The sequence below is a fragment of the Anas acuta genome, chromosome 6 (assembly GCF_963932015.1).
Source record: "Anas acuta chromosome 6, bAnaAcu1.1, whole genome shotgun sequence".
Taxonomy (NCBI): Eukaryota; Metazoa; Chordata; class Aves; order Anseriformes; family Anatidae; genus Anas; species Anas acuta.
This window is the reverse complement of record NC_088984.1, coordinates 37,962,419-37,982,441: the sequence shown is the minus strand read 5'-3', so window position 1 is coordinate 37,982,441 and position 20,023 is coordinate 37,962,419. Positions and strand designations below refer to the sequence as shown.

Here is a 20,023-nt window from a genome sequence, read left to right as displayed (position 1 = left end):
TATGCTGAATAAAGCTAATCCGTTCCAGATTCAAAACAGAGGTAAAACATCTGCTTTGGTTGTTGAGTGGAGTTCCATGCCAACTGTAGCACTCCTAATGCAAAGGAAGAACTGAAATGTTGTAATGGACTGATTTGTGTGTTCACACATAGTTACTCTGCTATTAATGGAAATAACACTGTCATTGGCCTCAGTACTTAAACATTTTAAATTTGAACTTTGTGCTGACTGTGCAGAAGGCAAATGCAGGAGATGAAAACCCACAGAGGATTGTATTATTTTGTGAAAATGGTAACAACTGACTGCAGTCTTCTTCACAAGCACTGACCCTCCAAGAGAAATCAGGAAACATAAGCATTCATGTTTAATTTCTTTAAAGTATATTTGACACCTGCTGCATAGGCAGAAGTTAGCTGAGAGACTTTTGGGGTGTTTCAGGAGCGCGTTTGTGCTGGGCAAAAGAGCAGATGGGTTGTCACACAGATGCCTCAGGGAGAGGTGTGTTGCAGGAGGGTTTGTGCGCGATGTCCAGAGCAAGAGGAAGTTTGAACCTGAGCAAGATCAGCCTGTGATGTAATGGCGAAACCTGGCAAGTCAGATGTTTTGGACTTTGCTCAAGTCCCTAAAATGTCCTGTCCCTCCTTTGTCACCCTTCTGACCCCAGAGATTTGCTGTTGTTTGGGGCTGGGCTTTGACATTGGTGGGAGTGGGGCCCTGGAAGCGTTGCACATCAATGCAGTGCCAAGAGGAAGATGAGATTCAGGCACATGTGAGATCATGCCTGCAAAATACATCCGCCCTGAACAGAAACTCAGCATGTGAACTCATGGGAAGAAAACCATAGCTGTAATTACCTACTGACATGTGAACCAAACGGGGTCTGAAGTTCTGCTGGAATCATGCCACGCGTTTGTGTGCTTCTCCCTAAAGACACTCGCCTCCCCTTGAACTTTTTGAGATATATGTATTTTTATTCATTTTGGCAGAAATGTCTGTAGTACCATTTAAATAACTGTCCCTTTTATGGTGTAATACCCAGCTGAAATGCTAAATAGTGTGAGTTCCTTGCTTTTTATTGGAACTGCAGTCCCACTGTAGCTTATCATATTTGCATTAAGTTTTGCATTTATATCAGCGTGGTGTGAACTTCATTTGGGCTCTTTTGCTTTATATATTCAGTCTCTTGCCTACTGAAGCCTGCTAAAAAGGGTCTTTTTGACTTTCAGTCACCATTGGGTTAGATCTATTTTTGAAATGGTCTTCTGTGGTTCACCCATAATAACTCTGATGAGTTGGTAACCAAAGTCCTGATTTGCATTGACTTGAAACCTCTTTGTGTGTCTTGGGTGTGGATAACAGGTGATTATTGTAGTATCAACTGGCTACATATTGCGTTAAATTATCCCTTTAAAAATATCCCACGATCCCTTAAATTTTCTTCAGATTGCTTTTTATAAGTTCTCATATTCCCTTTAAATTTTGTTCTGTGTATGCTGAATGTCTCCAGTTTGCTTGGATTGTCCTTGTAAGTCATGTTTTAGAGCTCTATTTTTGTCCTGAAGTTCCCTGAAAAGGTTTCCCCAAACCCAGCGTCTCACTCTAGTTGAAGCCTAAGAGCAGTACTGAGCTGTGCGGAAGGCCTGTTTGGGGTTTTGCAAGCTGCATCCCTATTTTAAGGTCTCTTCCTCTTTCATAATCTTGTTCACTTGCATTCAGTTCGCAAGCTGCAGTTTCAAGTTGTGTGTTACACCGAAGTGCCGTGTAACTGCTGTGGATTTACTGCGAAGAGGCAGGCTGTGCGCTCTTCCACAGGGAATAGTTTCCTCTCCTCCCTCCGGCCCAGCTGTTTGTGTGATTTCTTGAGGTGGTTGTAAATTCTGATCCTGCCTCCAATGTACTTGCAGGCACTTGTAGTTAAGAAATACCTGCAAATTTATTAAGGCTTTCTCTGTTTCATATTTGTCCTCTTCGTGTGTACGCTAATATAAAACAGACTCCGCTAACCAGCGGAAGTCCTAATCTTTTCGAGGAAGATCTTACAGGCTCAGATGTCACTTTCCAGTGCTCTACGTCAGGATTAATTTAGTAAAAATGAAAGGGTTTATATTTGAGCAGATGATGAGTGTGTCAGGCCGAGCAGTTAGGTACAGCAGGATGGGTGCCTGTAGGCCGCACGCAGGCCACGAGAGGCCATGAGGTGGGGAGGCCCCTGCTTGCGCTTACCTCGGCGGGGAGGAGGGGGTACGTCGTGGTTTCTCAACTAATAAGCTGAAAGGAGATAAGCTTGCAACATTTCCGTTTCTCTCCTCTTGTTATTTTTTTGGTTGCTGCTGCTACTGATACAGTAGGGCAAAGGCAAGATGTCAGCGGTCTCCAGAGGAGATGTATCAGTTCAGGAGGGTGGTTGCAGCCAGCATGAATCTGGTTGTTCTCCAGAGGATTTCCCCCTGCGCTCAGAATTGGTTTTATTTTATTTTATTTTCTTAATCTTCTGGCATTCAGAACCTGTGCAAGTGGTCAAAAGAAAAAAAAAAAAAAAGGAAATGATCCTGATGTGCTTGAAACATATTTGAATCGCAGCAGGAAATGAAGCGCTCAGTAGGGCTGATGTTTTGCAAGTGAGCTTCTCCCCTCACTGCTTCATTTTTCAGTCTCCAGCAAGCAGCAGATCCGTCACTGGGGTTGCCACAGCTCGGCCCTGTGGCAGGTGGTTTTCTTTCTCTCCGCTTTCCTAACCTTGCCTCCTGGGCTGCCCCCAGCCATGCTTCTGGCTGGGAGAAAGCAGGGGCTCTTCTGAAAGCTGCTGGGCTCCCCGTGGGGCACTCAGGCTTGGTGGTGTAACGTGGCACGGTGCTTCGTGCCCGGCTAAAGCTGACATGTACTGACCGAGAGCTTGGCTGGGAGGGTGTCTTGGGGGGGTCCCCACTGCCTGTGCATGTGGGTGGGTGGCTGGGGTGGGATTGGAGATGAGTAGTGAGAGCCAGGTGGTTACCGGCTTCTTCAGGGACATGGGCGCTTCTTCCCTGCTCCTTCCTAGATGATAAATGGATTATAGAAAAAACGGGGGGGGGAGAATAGTCATCATTGACACATATGTTTGACATGATGTTATCCAATAGGCAATTTTTATCAAGGCAGAATCATCCCCAGGGCTTTGAAAAAATAAATTCAAGAGGACAAGAAAAATCTAGTATACCATTAGATCGATTATCCCCGATCTTTGTAAATATTCCAACAAGTCTTATTAAGCTGTCTGCATCAGACTTTTCTCTGCTAAAATGGGTAACAAATGAATGCTGGTGAATGGAACAAATGTTAAGCTGCTATATTTATTTTTGTCTCTTTTAAAAAATGTTTTCCTATTTTCACTAGTCTGCAGCATGCTGAGTCTTTGTCTCCACTTGATTAATGTAACTTCAAGACAGCATTTATTAACTAATTTTCTGATATGATCTGCAAGCACTTAAAAACAAACAAACAAACAAAAAAAAACACACCAAAAATAGAGAAAAAACAAACGAATTCAAATTGAGACCAGTGGACAATCTCCAGTAATGAGAATGGAAGAAAGGCCATTAAGTGAGCTGAATTAAAGTGGCTTAGCTCTTTTCCTTTTTAGAAGTGATCTAAATTTAACATGCTGTGAGTTATTTTGGTGTCTTAACTGATAAGTTTAACAAAACATCAGACACTTGCAGCATATTCTGCATGCAGAAGAATTTCAGGATTCCTGGAACGGCAGGATGTAACCTCTATTTCACCTGGAAACATAAGCAATTCTGGGGGCAGCTGATAGGCTTCGTAATGAAAAATGGGCGGCAGCCAAGATCTAGAGCCAAGCTAGGCGCCAGAAATAGATCTGCAGAGAGGCTTGTTTTGCACTGTCCGGACTGGCATATTGAGGACTGTGAACAGAAATACTGGGCTCGATGCTGCAGTACACACACAGAATTAGTCTTGACTCCTTTCCTTTTTCAGTATTGTGAAAGCTTGACTAAATAAATGTGTTGAAGTTTCAGGTGTCTCAATATGTGGTAGTGTTTTCCCCATTTTGCTCGTGGTTTCTTTCCTTCTTGCTTGTTTGAAGTGCTTTCTGGACAGCATGTGTTTGCACTGAAAGGTGTTCAAGTGTGCATCATCTGAAAATCTCCAGCTCCTCTGCTCTAGTGGCACAGACATGGGGCAAGTAGAGAGGCAAAGGTTTAAATGGCTTGGAGAAGGTGCTTAGAGGAGGGGAGAGGGCCAGGCAAAGAGGGGACCAGAATGAAGGGTGCAGGGATTGCAAGGAGGCAGGGATGTGAAGGGTTTTGTTTGTGCTGCTTCACAGGCAGCACGCTCATGGGAAAGCAAACTGAAGTTTCCTCTGCTTTGCACGTCACTTACTAAATGATTAATTGAGGTCATGTTTAATTATAGAATCAGATCTGTCATCATCTCTGGCTGGCTGGAGACGCCGAGCTGTTTGCGGGGGGTGCTCAGGAGAGTGCCTGGGTCTGGCTGGCCGGCGGCAGAGCACCAAAAGCTGTGGGAGCACAGCCGCAGTGCCAGATCCTGGCCCCATGCAGCATGTGGGGTGGTGCAGGATGGGGCTGTGCTCCAGGCACTTCGGGTTGCTGTTTTGAGAAGCAAACACCTTAGTGGAGGGTGTGTTTCAGCTTGTCACCTGATAGTCTGGTTTCAAGCATCTTTGCTGCAACTCCTTCATCCGCCTTTTTTCTTCGCCCCTTCCCTTAATGATATACAATAGCTGTAATGAGAGAGAACTTGTAGTTTTAGAAAAAACACTTGTGCAGATAAAGCTAAAACCTGTTTTTTTCTGTTCTCAAGATGCATAATGGTGTTTTCTCATGTTTTCTTAGGCCTGTATTTCAAGCCTCTAAACCTGATCAGATTCTACACGAGGGATGGGAGTGCTCCCAGAAGACAGGTGGCTTCACGGCCTGTGCAAGCAGCCAAGCTGGAGCTGCTCTATTTCTGTTTGATAGCTTGTGGTTAATTGTCATCCCTCTAAAAACGCACACCAGTGATTAAACTCTGTTTTTGGAAAAGCCACCAGCAATGACAGTACCTTATGATCATTTATAAATCCCTGTATTCTAACTATTGAGAAGTATTTCTGGAAATAGTCAAGTCTCTGTTCATGAGGCTGCTATGGGAAAGGCTGAGCTCATGCCCCAGTAGGAACTGCCTACGGACTATGCCAGCATAATGTGAATTATTCAGAGGTTTGTGAACAATTACTTAAAATCCAGAACCACTTAGGCATTACGGAGCATTTAACTGATCATCAGGAAGGGGGAGAAGGCCCTGGAAACAAACCCAGCATTGTTTGTAACACACTGAGTGCCTTTGCAGACATCCTCTGCTGGTAGCATTAATGCTCCGTGCCCTTCCTTCTGGCTTAGACCACACTGGTGGCTGCAGGTGCGTGCTGTAGTATCGCAGCATTTGGTCACTGAGCATTTCTTCACGTTTTGATGAAGTTGCCATTCACCATTTGCATCAACAGATCGAAGGGACAGACCCTCAGGCACCAGTCACCCTTCTTGCTTTCTCTTCCTTTGCTTGCCCAGCTACCAAATTATTCCACTGACACGTGGTGTCTCCTGAAAAGCCACCTCCCCTGGGGGAAGGGGAGGATGAGTCCTGCTCGTCTCTTCCTACAATCAGCAAAGACAAACTGTTTCTCTGAGAGACAGATTCAGGGCCAGTGCCAGCAGCTTTCCCTGGATTCCCCTCCACAGGGGGCTGCCTCTGCCCATGGCGAGGAGATGCCGTGTGTCTTCCCCCCCCACCTCATCCTTCTCTAAAGTTTAGGTATGAAGTTGCTCTTGACACTGAACATGCTCTCGTTACGGTTTCTGTATATATTTTTTCCTACCCTCTTTGCATAGCAGCAGATTGAACGGTGCCGGGTTCCCCACCACTCCCTAAGCACGTTTCCAGTGGTGCCCTGTCCCAGTAAACATCCAAGAGCTCTCTGCGTTCTGAAGGGTGAGCACAGCCCGAGCTTTTGGAGACGATAAGTAAAAAGAGGATGCTGTAGTGACATGGAGAGAAATTACTGGAGATCTCCCAGGAGAAAAGCTGACGCTTTTTACAAAGAAACATAAATGTCAGCATGTTTCTCTGAGCAGCTTACAGTACAGCGTGGCAGCCAGCTATCAAGCAGCTGCTCTGGGGAAAACACCAGAGCCCAGCTCTTTTGCATACTTTAAAAAATAGTTTAAAAGCAATGCAAAGGCCTTTTGAAGCTTGGACATCCCACCTACCTTGTGTTTCTCTTACTTTTCAGACTGTTAATTTATGTTTTGTTGAATACTTCTGGTTTGTGTCACGGCACTTTGTTGGTGCATGAGCACAGGGGAGCAAAGTGAACTAAGCAGCAATGTATAGGCATGTACTTTGTGGATTATGCACAACCCTGACAAATAACTGACAAATAATCTGACTTCCAAAACCAGAACAAATATACTTGAAAACATAAAAGTAAATTAATTGAATTATTTTCCCAGACATATTTGAAATATTGCATTGTCCAGGGTATTTATTGATCTGGTAAGTATAAATCTCCTGGGTGAGTCTATTTGATCATGGAACAATGTTGTCAGTTTGCCACAGTGCTCTCAGATTACCAATATACCAGATTTACAGATTTGATCCTCTCCACCAGTCTTTCCATAGCTTGGACAAATATTTCTTTGGAGTTGCTCGGGAAAAACCTGTAATTGCTCTGAAACACCCTTTAGCAATCATCCAATCACTTTATTCTCCAAATACCAGCTCAATGAAAGGACTTTCATGTCAGAAGGCACTGTATATAGAAATTCCAGTAACAAAAATACTGTCTTTAAAATCATAACAAATTCAAAGTGAACTTTTCTTTGGTTTTACCTAGTGGTTAGTCCCCAAAATGTGCTAGCAGGCTGACTAGTCATGCAAGTGAAATAGGCTATAGGGTCTATTAAAAATGACTGGTGTTGGGTAATTTCTGTACACAGAATGGATTCTCCATAAATTGTGTACGTACTAAGTGACAGGGGAATGTACTCCAAGAATTTAGAGAAATCCAGTTTACAACTTCCCGTTTGTAGGACTTAGAAGCTAAAGCAGCATTTCGGACATTTCCATGCTGTATGCACAGGAGAAAGTTGTAAATGCGAATTCGGAAGAGGCATGGGCTCTGTACTGTGACCAGGGGAAGGAAATAGATGTGCATAATGTGACACTGCAGACAGCCTTGTAATCTTGAGTAATGGGAGTACATGCGGGGAACAAGGGAGGTGTTAGGCAAAACCCTGACAAAATCGGTTGCTTTGTCTTGCTATGTGGTCTTGCCAGCTGAAGATAAATGGTTTCATGGACACATTGATGCGTTTAGTCCAGTAAGATGCTGTAATGCAGTTGGAACAGGTAAATGATCAATATTTTCACTTTTCACTCCCAAGACCAAAGAATAGTATCAAACAGGTGTGGAAATTGATCATCCTTCACCTATCTGCCAGCAGCTCCTGTCAGAATGAAAGGTTGTCTAAAACAAGAACTCCTTGTTAGTGAGACGGGATACGTAAAATCAGGATAAAATATTTAATACATGTCACAGGTACTTGACCAAGTGCTAACTGTTTTGCGGAGTGCTTCAGGAGCCACTTCTGGTGGTAATTAAAATGATACTTGAGACAGTCCACTCAAATGCTGCTTCTGATCTGGGGCTTGGAGCCCCAGGAATGCAGCGTGGCGATAGCCTCTGCTTTCCTTTGTGCTGTCTGTTGGATCTATGGAGGATAATGAAAAGTAACGTGGCAAGTTTTTTTGGTAGCTGCTGGTGTGTATTTTCAGAAAAAAATGCGAAGGCTCCCAGCTGAAACTCTCTTTAGGAATTTGAACACTCTGGAGAACTGAGCTGATGAAACAGTTGTTCGTCATTCCAACGCCCGTACCTCTCTTTATTTCTAGTAATAGTTACACATAAGCTGTGCTAGGCTTACTTTTTGTTTTCTCCTCACTCTGAGTATTTACCAACTTCTGAACTTGAAGGATATTGAAGCAAGATCTTTATGCTAATGAAATAGCTCACTAATTATGCTGTCACAGGCTTTAGATACTATTTACACAAATATACCATACTCTGATGACTAGAAAGCTTTGTCACCTGCCCTTCAGCAATAAATAAATAAGTAAAAAAAAAAGTCATGAAGTCATTAGTGCATAAGCATGGCTACCATAGCAGATCAATAAATGTTCAGGTCACTGGATATCCGTCACCAACATGCGTGTAGCTGCACAGGCTCCAGTGTTTGCTGGCAGCTGCTGAGCAGAGCAGCGCCTTTCCCCCTGTGCTGATTAGCAGATGCACATTCTCGGCTCTCACCCCTAATTGTAGCAACAGTGCTGCAATTTTCTTCTGACATATTTTTCCTAAACAGGTCATTATAGGTGACTGGGCATCTCACACATGCCGGCAGGTCTTAATGCCATTGCTAGGAAAAATTCCTTAACAGTGAAGTGTTTCTCGCTTCAATACTAGTGCCTTTAAAAGTGAAGCAAACTCATGAACTAGTAAAGTGGAAAGATGACCAGTTTGAGAAAGTCGCTCAGCAGTGACTCAAGATGGATATTAACCTCTGCTGGTGTTCTCTCTTCTTTCCCATCCCAGGCCCTGATCTCTCTCTTGCTGCTGCAATTTAGCAGCGATAGATTCTGTCGTGAGTAGCTTGCAGAAAGAGCTGCTCATGGAGAAGAGGCTGAAGGACTAAGGCCTTTGTGGATGGGTGTATGGCAGCTAGCTTGTGTGTGTCAGCGATGTGAGACTTACAGCCTCCTTCAGAGGTAGACTGAATACTGGGGCTAGATACAGCAAGCTGAATGCAGTGTGTTGGATGAAAATTTAGGTGGGGTCTTATTATGTATCACAGGTCCACAGAATGCGGCGTCATGTGCAGTCTGCGTTCTGTGTCAAGTAGCTGATGCTAATTCAAGCCTTTCCTGTAAAACCAAGAGTCTGATTCAGATTTTTGGCCAAAAATGGGTCAAACTGCCTTGCTTTAGACTTTTTTTTTTTTAGTAGAGCAATACACAGCATTTTAGCTTCCCCAATTGAAAGAAAAACAATACCTGTGACAGTATTTGATTGCTTCTGACAATCCCACAGACTGTAGGTTGGCTGGGTGTGCTGCTGGTGTCGGGTCCAGGCTGTGGGCTGCACCTGCGAGTGGTGGCAGCAGCTGGTCCAAGGTGCCAGGGGTGGCTGGTGCTTGACCACCGGGCTGTGTGGCCCTTTGGCTTGCAGCTGAGGAGTTCTCTGCTTTCCTGATTATTCTGTTATTTAAATATTACAATAAATGCACGTGAAAGGGAAATGTTTTGCTGTGACAGTTCTTATTCACTGCTTCTTCCTAGCAGCTAGTGCAAGGTTTACAGTAAATCTAGGAAATACTGATGTCTATTGGCGTGCCAGTGGGCGTAAGACCAGAAATCACTTGAAACGATTTCTTTTGGTACAAACAAGCAGGAATGGCAATGTCTCACTCTTAGTTTAGTTCTGACGTGTTTGAGTTTGGCAGATGAGGGAGGACGGAGCAGACTCGGAGCTTTGGTTTCTGCATCCCCCTGTGGGAAATGTTCTGTGGCTGAGCTGGCATGGGCTGGGAAGGAAGCATGGCAAATGGTTCAAATGAAATGCAATTTTTTTTCCTTTTTTAAGCATCTGCCGCAATACATAAGACCACACTGTGATGAAACACATCAGGCAGCTGTGGTAAAAGATGCTGCTTTAGTCCTTTTTGTGTTGGAGGAGTGGCAAGAGTAAAATTCCAATGCGAATCTTTCTCAAGGACATAAAGGATTAATATGCTTTAAAGTGGACACCATTAACTTAGAAATAGATATTCCGGGTTTGAGTATGATGAATATTGCAGTGGAAAGATTGCAAATAATGGTGTTTTTCTTCTCCAGCTTGTTTCTGAATTTTGAGATAACCTATTGACAAGACAGTTACATCTTGCAGAGTCTGGAGAGCTGCTGTGGTCTTATGTGCTCAAGTAGCCATGCATGCTTCCATTTTGCAGGGTTATTTTAAGTTCTGGTGGTTGCATGGCATCACAAATGTCTTTGCTGGTTGCAGGAGGCAACCTGGAGGCGGGCAGCGAGCCCCCAGGCTGGCAGCAGCTGCCCCGGGTAGGACACTGCCTTCAGGAGGGGCAGCTGGAGCCAGGGCCACATCCTGTTTCTGACACCTTCAGGGGACAAGCATCTTTGCAATTTGTCCCTTTATTTTTCTGAGTCTCCAGCATGTTTGGTTTGGTTTTAAATGGAGTAGATTGTGTTCTGCCAGCTTGGTTAGTAACTCGGATACTTGCTGCTGGGGGCCCGCTGCAAAGCCAGGCAAGGACAGAGCTGCCAGCTCTGTGCACCGCGCTCCCTCCCTCTGATGGCACTGACGCTGCTGCAGGAGTGGAGTGAGCGTGGCATGTCCTAACCCCTGTACGCCTGCTTATTTATTTATGCATTCCGATCCGTAATAGCATAATAACACACTTGAAACAATGCGATAATTATTTCACTTCTTGGGTGGTTAAAATTAACTGTGCTCATTGCATATTTATTCTGTAAAAAGACACAAGATGTTTAGTAATTGCCCAGAAATTCATTATCTGGATAATGTTCTGTTTCTAAATGTGTATTGCATGACCATTAATCTGTGCCAACAGCAAGCACGCAGCAATATCTGATGTAATTAGTTTTTCCTGTACATGCCAGAGAGAACATCTGGGCTAATTGTGTGTTGTTGACAAAAGTTGCTATTCTGATGGGGGTCCCTGTTTGTTTGCACATATAATGAGCGTGTGTGCACATACTCGTGATTTTGGATTATCCTCAAGCAAGCTGATAGCTCCTCCTGATGAGATGCTCTTGTTGGCTTGTTACGGGGGTCATGCTCACAGTGTCTGTGGGCAGCTTTAGTAAGTATTAGGAGAAATAATATATTCTCCTTTCAAACAGAAAACAAACAAACCGGTAATACTGTTTCTTCTCCTTTGTTTTACCAGCCTCCACTGGTCCAAGCGATTTTCAGTGGTGATCCAGAAGAGATTCGGATGTTGATCTACAAGACCGAGGATGTCAACGCCTTGGTATGTAGCTTGGCATATGTTTGTGCCTGGGACATGCAAGCGCCATGCCTATGAACTCCTGCAATGATAATATTAATCATGTCCTTAGCAATTAACACAGAATAGAAAATATGTGGAAGTTGGAGATTCAGGGCTTGAATGTAATCCTAATTATTAGTCTGAAATATAATTATCTCCAGCAGGTGATTTTAAATTTTCTAAATATATGGTAATTATTCCAAATGTGCAGGTTACTCAGGGACACTGTTTTCTTGTGTACTGAGAAAATGAATGAGAACAGCTGAAAGCTGCATATTTTTACTCTCTGTAGAGTTTCCTTTTCTGAAGAGCCTTTACAGAACAGGAGCTTTTATTCAGCATCTGACTGTGCTTGAAATAAAGTTTCACTATAGGTCTCTGCAGTGAGAGTAAGGAAGCAGCATTTTGGCCATGATTTGCCCACAGAGGAATTGTCATTCTTCAAATTGGCTTGTTCTAGACAGAATGATGGTAAGCAGCTGCAAGCATGTAGTAGCTAATTGTTTTAACAGTGAAAAAACTCTCCACTTGAACTTGGTCTTTTTGCAGATTTTTTTTTTTGTTTTTCCTTTTTGTTTTTTGTTTGATTTTAGCTTAAATCTGTACTGTTAGAAATGAACCCTGTTAGTCTTGACTGCAGTCTATGGCTTTTGGAAGTGGTGAGAATATCAAGCAGAACCAGAATGGTGGTTTCCAGGTGCTTCCTGGTGTTTTGAATCAACCTTCCTTTTCTTCAGGTCTTTCTCTGCCATAAAGCTGTTGGTTTATTCATAGCTAATTCCAGCAGTTTAGCCTCGTGTAGCCATCGCACTGCAGCTTGTGCAGGCAGTGGTGTCCAGACATCTGGTTCAGAGATGTGGAAGGGTACAGAAGTGAGCCCACTGAGGTCTCTGTCAAGTGGAAGGAATGATTTGCTGCTGGTTTTCATGGGGAATCTGTTCAGAGAAAGAAGACCTTGACATTACCTGTTCCCTGTGATTCATTTCTTGAAATAACTTCTCAGAACTGCTTGCTTAAAGCATCACCTACCTTGATTTTCCCCTGTATTTCTTTTCCCTGATGGTCTTACAAATAATATAAAATAGAAGTATTAAAAAAATCTAGATGAACATGAGAGTCCTACTTTTTCCTCTGCGTTTTGTGTTAGGTTTTCAAAATAGCATTTCCTGTACTGGGCTATTGTAGGCTTCTTAAATGTTTTTCTATCCTTTGGCTGCAAGTGTGCTAGTGATCGTTGCCTGGGAGATGCTCTCATCTGTCAGGGTGCAATGTTAAATGAGGAATATGTATTTTATAGCTGAGTAGCATAGTACATAACAGAAAAAATAACTGAACTTGAACAGTTTTGCTCAGAATCATGTTTAAGTTAATAAAAGTCCACCCAAGAATGCTTTGGCTGAACAGCTATTTTGTCAGAAACAAAAAAGCAAACCGTTCTTTGGAGTAATTAGGAAAATACTGGGCAACACAAACTCTGAAGATTGGGTTTTTAATAGCGATTGCAGAAAAGTGTGAAATGCTGGAACTGTCATTAAAGAAAGATCAAATGATAGCTTGTTCCTTCCTCCCGTGCTGTCAGCTGGCAATTTGCACTGCGTGCTTACGTTTCTATTTTCAGGGCGTTTTTAATTACTTCCATGTTAGTGTTTCTCTAGTGCTTGGGTGTTCATGTGAGAGGAAACTCTGACACTGTTTGGCAGTGATTAGTCCTTTGCTGATCGTTTTGGTTAGCCGTGTTGGTATTGAAATAGTTTGAATGCAAGTAGGAGAGGGAAATAAAATAACCTCCTTTTTTTGCAGCAAGCTTTGAGGATTTCTGAAGTTTTATAGATGGTATTTTGGAATCTACAGTGAGAGAGGTATGAGGCAGGCAGAAGTAAAAGGCCATGAAGAAACTGTTGAACATTGGTGAGGTGCACATCTGTCCTAAGAGACAATTAACCTCAGAGGAAAGACTTTAGAGCAAATCGGGGGTTTAGAAGATTACCCTTTTTTTTTTTTTTTTTTTTTTTTTTTAAAGAAGATTACCCTTTTTTTGGTCTGGCCAAATAAATCAAATCTTTCCAAGTCCGGAAGCGTATGTTTATGAAAACGGCTGCTTTCTGGATGCTGCTATAATTGTGACTTCCGTCTTGCCACAAAGTGCAAGTCGCAACCGTTTGGCTCAGAAGCTGTTTCCAGTTCATTCTGCCACTGCAGCAGTCGCTTTGACCTCCCAGGTTCCCTGCTCTGCCTGGGGGAGTGTGATGCTACTTGTGCAGAGCCCTGCGTGGGCAGCCTTAAGCTTGGCTGGCAGTGAGTGACCCCCTGCTGCTGACCCCCTGGCTCCAGGGAAATACCAGGGGGAATTTTGGGGAGTGCTTTTTTTTCACTGTGGGAGGAGAAGGAGGGAACGATGCAGAGCCTTGAGTTCATCTAGGGATTATTCTGTGTCTACTGGTAAGATTGATAGTGCCTGTAGCTGTGCAGCACCCTTTATGTGCAGAGTTCTGACTTCCTACTAAACTTTTCCCTTTCTGTAAGATGTTAATTTTCATCTCAATCTATCAATTTCCCTTCAAAAACAAAGTCAAACAAAAAAGGCAAAAAATCTTTCCCATATTTTTACCCATAACTGATGAGATGTTTGCAAGCCAAACCAGACGCTTCTTCTCTCTGTTTTTCCTCTTTATCACCTAAGCCTGTTTTTCTTCTGGGATAAAACCCTAAAAAACAAAGTTTATGCACAATTTTGGTTTCCCCAGAATGATTCCTGTTGCATTCATATTTCTGGGAAAGTAAATAATACCTCCCTGCCCCCACGCTGAGGCTGTTGCAGGCCACGTCCACTTTCCCTTTGTTCAATTGCTTCTGTTTCTGGTCATGGGCATGGGTGCTGGTACTGCCTCCTGGGCTTGCTCCATGCTCGCTGCCCTGCCAGCTGGAGAAGCTGTTTGTCCATGTCAAGAGCTTCTCAGACAAATGCTCCCTCACCCGCTTGGGTCAAAATGAGATAGGTTACGAGGATGTAATGGATTAGCTGAATTTGGCTCGTTTTCATTCATCAGAGCTGCAGAGCCAGCAGATGCAGGCGGGCTGAAGTGACTGGTGCTGGGCCAGGCTGGAGCCGTGTCGAGGTGTAAAGGTGCTTGGCATCGCCTGCCCGCTTCCAGCTGCGGAGCAGGGCTGCAGGGGGCACCAGCAGAGGCTACAGGGCCCTACCCAAGGGGCACGCATTTAGAGGGAGCTTTGTTACTGATAAGGAAGGCAAGAGAGGCCCTTACGAAGAGGTCTGGATGGCTGCAGTTTATTACTTCTTTTTCTCATCCTACTTTTGCAATTTTGCTAAGCATGCTTTTTGGGATGGTGAGAGTGCTTGAGGGTGCAAGTGTGCACACGTTTCAGATTCTGAGCCCGAAAGGCCTCGCGTGCTTTGGATAGCTGATGTGGAAAACAGCTTGTCGGTTGGTTTGGAGTGACATGCTTGACTTGGGACAAAGGGAGAAAGCCATGTGGTATTTCAGTCATCTTGGGAACCAGATGCTCATCTCTGCTCACGTCCAAGGAATGCTGATTTTCTTTTTGGCACTGTGGAGTCTCCCAGGAGATAAAGCTATTTTGGAAGTAAGTGATCTTCTTCTGGAAGTGCTTCTGCCATGTTAGAAAGCCTTCTGAAGGAGTGAATGTATTCCAGAACTTCGGAAAGCCTCTGCGTTAACACAGTGTGACAGTTCAGTACAAGCTCTTAAATTAAGTGGGAAACACTGGAGAATTTTCTTGTTTTCTACAGAAGGAAATTTTGAACAACTTTCAGGAATTTAAGGACATTGAATACTGAATCTGTATTGGCATTTGTGATGCAAGAGAATCAGCATGATTTTTATTTACAATAAATACTCTTCTTTAAAAATATATAGCTAGAATTCGTGGTATTTTACAAAATAACATTAGACTTGCAAAGAAGACTCTGCTGGATTTTGATCCATTACCTGCTTTGAGATACAGGCTGTGCTGAGGAGAAACTTGGCCTGTTTCTTAATGTGCCCAAATGCTTTGTGTATGCTGGTATGATTCATGTGAGCCACTGCTCTGCTAATCTTCATGTGTGCTGGGGCTCTGATCCAATAAAGCACTTAAGGGGTTGCCTAATGTTGAGCCTTATCAGTGTCACTGTGATTGCTTCAACAGTTGAAGCATGTGTTGAGTGCTTTTCTTGTTGAGGCCTTCTGTCCTTGATTGCCTATTTGTTAAATTCTTAATTTCCTTTCTTTGTAGTTTAAAAAATAAAGAAGTACAGCTGACGTTATCATGCAGCATCATCTTCTCTGTGAACTAGTGAAGCCCCTAATACAGTTTTGGGAAGAGAGTACGTATCTCAACTTAGAATAATTTATTTTAGCTATTGTTTAGCTTATCTGCTGTCTCTTACGGACCTTTTGTTCCTTAAGAACTGCACTTGAAGCAGGTCTGATTATTTGTCTTAGTGCTATTTGTAACCATTTTATTCTTTCCCCCTCACCCCTTTCCTTGCCTTATGATGGATTGTCAGCTTTGGGGGGTACCGGCAGACCCCTCGCTGAAACATCAAACTTCCTTTTTATTCCCTTCTCTGTTTGTAACCGTCAGTCTTTACATCAGTATTAGCTACTTATTTCTGGTGCTCCTTTTACTGCTGTCACGTCAGAATGGCAGCTGTGGTTGGACATCCCATAGCGCCTGGAGCAGATGCAGCGCCGGTGAGCTCTTTAGACCGTGCTGAAGTGGTTGGTGGCTCTCAGGAGGATGCCAGGAGCGTGGTTTGACGGGCAGGCAGGTGCTCTGGTTCCTCTGTGTTTCTTTCAGCCTTGTGCAGAACATAAACAGGAACTCGAGAGTTTTCCCCTGCTGAGTTGCTCAAGGCTCAGCTGCAGGCGTCGTGTTGGCACTTCTCCCTGCTAAAGTCCAGAAAACGCTGCCTGGGGGGCCCTCATGTTTGTTGCTCATTTTTCCACACCATGCATTGTTTCTTTTTTTTTTTTATTTTGTCTTCTGGTAGTTCACATGAGGATGAATTCTGCTTTGTGCCTGGCTCTGATAATTGGAGAAATTTTAGCTTTATGCCCAAAACTTGGAGAAATTAAGCTTAAATGCAGTTGCATGATGAAAACCTCTCTTTCTCTGAAGACTTGATTCTCATTTTCTTTGACATAATTTTGCATTGATTTTAAAAAGTGAAAGCTGAGATTATTTACAGGTAGATACTGCTTTGGTAGTGGAAACATTCGTTCTTTTGTTGTTACATGTTTGCTACATGAAAGCATTTCTGTTTCAACGTCCTTTCCTCTCTGGATTATCAAATATCTGTTAGATTTACAGTTTAGTATAAAATATTGCTTATTATCAATAAAGCACTGCATAGCCTAGCTTTTTTTGATATAGAAAATTGTTGGTTTTGTGCTGCTAACATTCAACTTCAAACTGTTCAGCTCTGTTGCAAATCCTGGCTGGGTTGTAAGAAGCTGCTGTAAATTTTTTCACTGACAGGTACAATAGCTATTACAAAGGTTACACTGTGCTATGAGAGATCTGTGCGTTAAAATGAACAAGCTAAAAATAAATAAAACCAATTCTATACTTGTACAAGTGTTTGGTTATTTTTAGCATGTTTTGTGTAGTGGATAGCCTTAGGATAGGTGATGAGAAGCAGTATTTATGAGAGTTTATTAAAGTTATCTCAGTGTGTACTCACGCAGCGCTTAAGAGCTAGTCCTTGGTGGATCGCAGCACAGCAGAGGTCAGCGAGCAAGCAGTGCACAGCCAGATTGGTCAAGGTGAGGCTGTAGTTCTTGTTGTCATAATGTGGACATACAAGAAAATCCAATTTGTTATTTCAGTTTCTGGGAGGTCACTCATTGGATGTGGAGCTCTTTTGGGAGTTTGGTCCTATAGAGCATCCACTGCTTCTGATTGTGAAACAGAAAAGGGAGGGTTGCTTCATATTGTTTTAATTTACCTGCCACGTGGGGAGGTGAGGTTCTGAGAGAGATCTTTTCCCCGACCTATGACAACCAGGGCATCCACGTAATTGGTCTGCAGCATGTCGTGTGCATGCCTAACATGTAAGATCAAAATGTACTGCAACAGAATTTGAGGACTGTGTACATCATGTGTGTTTGAAAACAAAACAACAAAACAAGACACCAAACATACGAATACAAGAAGCAAACATAGTAATAAACAACAATGGCTCTGTGCCCTGCACTTGATGGAAAACAATTTTCAGCATTCACATGACAAATGACTCTGCCACACTGATTTGTTCACATTTATAGCATACTTTGAAGATGGTCCAAAATAGCTTGAGGCTGATGGCCTCTTGGGCATGTTAAAAGAGATATTTTACTTGACAGGCTCAGAGAGATGTTTCAGGGAGAAAGCGTAAATACCAGTAGGATTTTTCTGCTGGTATCACTCACAGTTGTTGAATTTGTTACCGGTTTACAGTATCAAATTATGGTAGGTTGTAATTTAATAAGTTTGATTGGTAACTCTCTTAGAACTTTATGTATTGGTGGTTAAAAAACATGACTATAGTGTGATGCATGGTATGAGCCATGCTTGTGATTTGTTTCCCATATTGTCATGTTTATTTATTTATTTATTTGTTTATTTATTTATTTATTTTTTAAAACCCTATGTTCTGGAGTCATCTGAATAAATCAGTATTTTTTATTTTTTATTTTTTATTTTTTATTTTTTATTTTTTATTTTTTATTTTTTATTTTTTATTTTTTATTTTTTATTTTTTATTTTTTATTTTTTTAATAAACACTGTATTTATATCATGTGAAATTAGGAAAGTCAATCTTGAAAATGTGACTCCCTAAGCCTGAAAATGACAGAAATCAAATAAGAAATATGTGAGTTTTGGAAATTGTATGCATGATAAGGTATAGTTCCTCGAAGTTTAAGGATGCAGACCTGGCTGTTAATCTTTTCTTTACTTGTGTTTAAAGGTTGATCTATGTGTACAAGTCCATTTTGGGCTGTTCTAACCAACCAGACTAAGTGGTGTGCAGTAACCTTTCTGAAATACGTTACTGCAATTTTTAGCGGCAAATCTTTCTGAAAGAGACACAAGGGTTATATTTTTCTTCATCTACAGATGTGTTCTGGCTTTACAGAAGGAGCACTGTGATGTGATAGAGATTTGATTTAGATTTGATTTGATTTTATGTACCTGTAGGAAGGATATCAGAGTAAATATTTCTCTGCAAGGTGTGGTGGAACCCAGTGATAAGAAAGGTGAGGATTATTGGGAGAAAGTGTGTTAGCAAGACCTTGAATTTTGTTCTTTTGCTAGTTGAGACTGTATTTCTAATGATAAACGGAAATACTGGGGGAAAAAAAAAAGCATTACTCATTAATAGTAATGCTTAATACTAATGCTTGCAATTATCAGCCATGTTTTCTAACTGGACCATCTGTGGTTTTGCAGGATGCTGAGAAGCGAACTCCTCTTCATGTTGCATCATTCCTTGGGGATGCAGACATCATTGAGCTTCTCATTTTGTCGGGTAAGTAAGCCTCCCTTACTGTTGTTACTGGGTAAATTAGCTAATTTTAATACGACAAGAAATAGCCAGTAAAGCATGTGGGAGTGAGCTTTGTGTAGTACATATTGCTGAGTTCCATAGAGATAGTTGCAGTTGTTTACAAACTTACAAAATGTATTTAAATGTGGTGGTACAACTATAAAAGGTGTAGCAACTAAGGGAAATTAACAAACAAAGCAACTAATTTTTAAAAACTCTGAAAGCATTCAAACTGATAATATTTGTGTATTCAGAAACATGCTGAAGTACGTGTTTGAAATGTGGGCTCAAGTCCTGGAGCACAAGCCAAGAATTTTTGTTAGGCAAAAATGATTATAGAATAATAGTAGAAAGTTCTGAATGAGTTTTAATAAATAGTAAGTGGTATTTACATTAGAAACATGCTTCTAAAAGTCAGGAAGTTGATTTGGAGAACAGAAACTTTGCAGCAGGATGTATCTACACAACAACTTGGAAATCAGTGAGAGAACAGTTATCTTTTCCAACAGATTGATACTAATGGGTAGGTTTTTGAAAGGCATGAATATTTTGTATGTAGTCCCTGAAGAAAAGAGAAACTTGTCAAAAAAAAAGCTTCTCTAAGCAACAATATGTTCTTAGGAGAGACAGGTATGTGTGTGTGTATACATTTGTGTATATATATAATATATATATGCACAGGATATTTTGTATGTGTACATTCTCTTAAGATACTTTGCTCAAAACCAAAGTATATTAAACGTTATCTCTAACTGCTTAGGTCCTCCCTTAAAAGCATCCCCTTGTTAGGGTATTGCCAAAAAACTCGGCTTGTATGTTGTCATCTAATGTTTTGGAATGACAAATCATGAACAAAAGTAATCTATTCATATCTCTGTGTGTGGAGTCTGATAGATGTTTGGCTATAGGGGCTCAAAATACCTCTTTTTTATTTATTATTTTGTGTGTGTGTGTGTGGCATAAAGACTGAAATACAATCTTAACAGTGCACTAAAAGTCAAGAACACCCCTATTCTAATCTCATGCTGACACTACTAATTTAATTTGCTCTAGATTTTTTTTTCCAGCTTGTTATAGGAATGTAATGCTAACCTACCTTTCCAGGAGCACTGTGAAAAATAATCATAAATATTTCCAAACACTTTCAGTGACATACACGTGCGCATGCACACACACACACAAGTCAAAACAAAGTATAAAGTAGATTTCTCTTGATTTCTCTCAAGAAGTACCCTTAATTCATGGTAAACTTGCTTGCAGATTTCAAAGGCAATGTTTTCCTAAACTGGGGAACTGTAAGGATAAAGTTTATGTTGGTTT

At 41.9% G+C, this 20,023-nt stretch overlaps 1 protein-coding gene across 7 annotated transcripts in view; it reads left to right on the top strand.

The window, feature by feature from the left end:
• The window catches only part of ANKRD44 (ankyrin repeat domain 44), a 142,644-nt gene that overhangs the window by 54,343 nt on the left and 68,278 nt on the right, over window positions 1-20,023 (top strand). For all 7 annotated transcript variants that reach the window (XM_068686581.1, XM_068686580.1, XM_068686578.1 and 4 more), the window contains exons 2-3: window positions 11,049-11,132; window positions 18,607-18,685. In XM_068686581.1, the coding sequence (XP_068542682.1) occupies window positions 11,049-11,132; window positions 18,607-18,685 (163 nt within the window). The remainder of the gene's footprint in view (window positions 1-11,048; window positions 11,133-18,606; window positions 18,686-20,023) is intronic.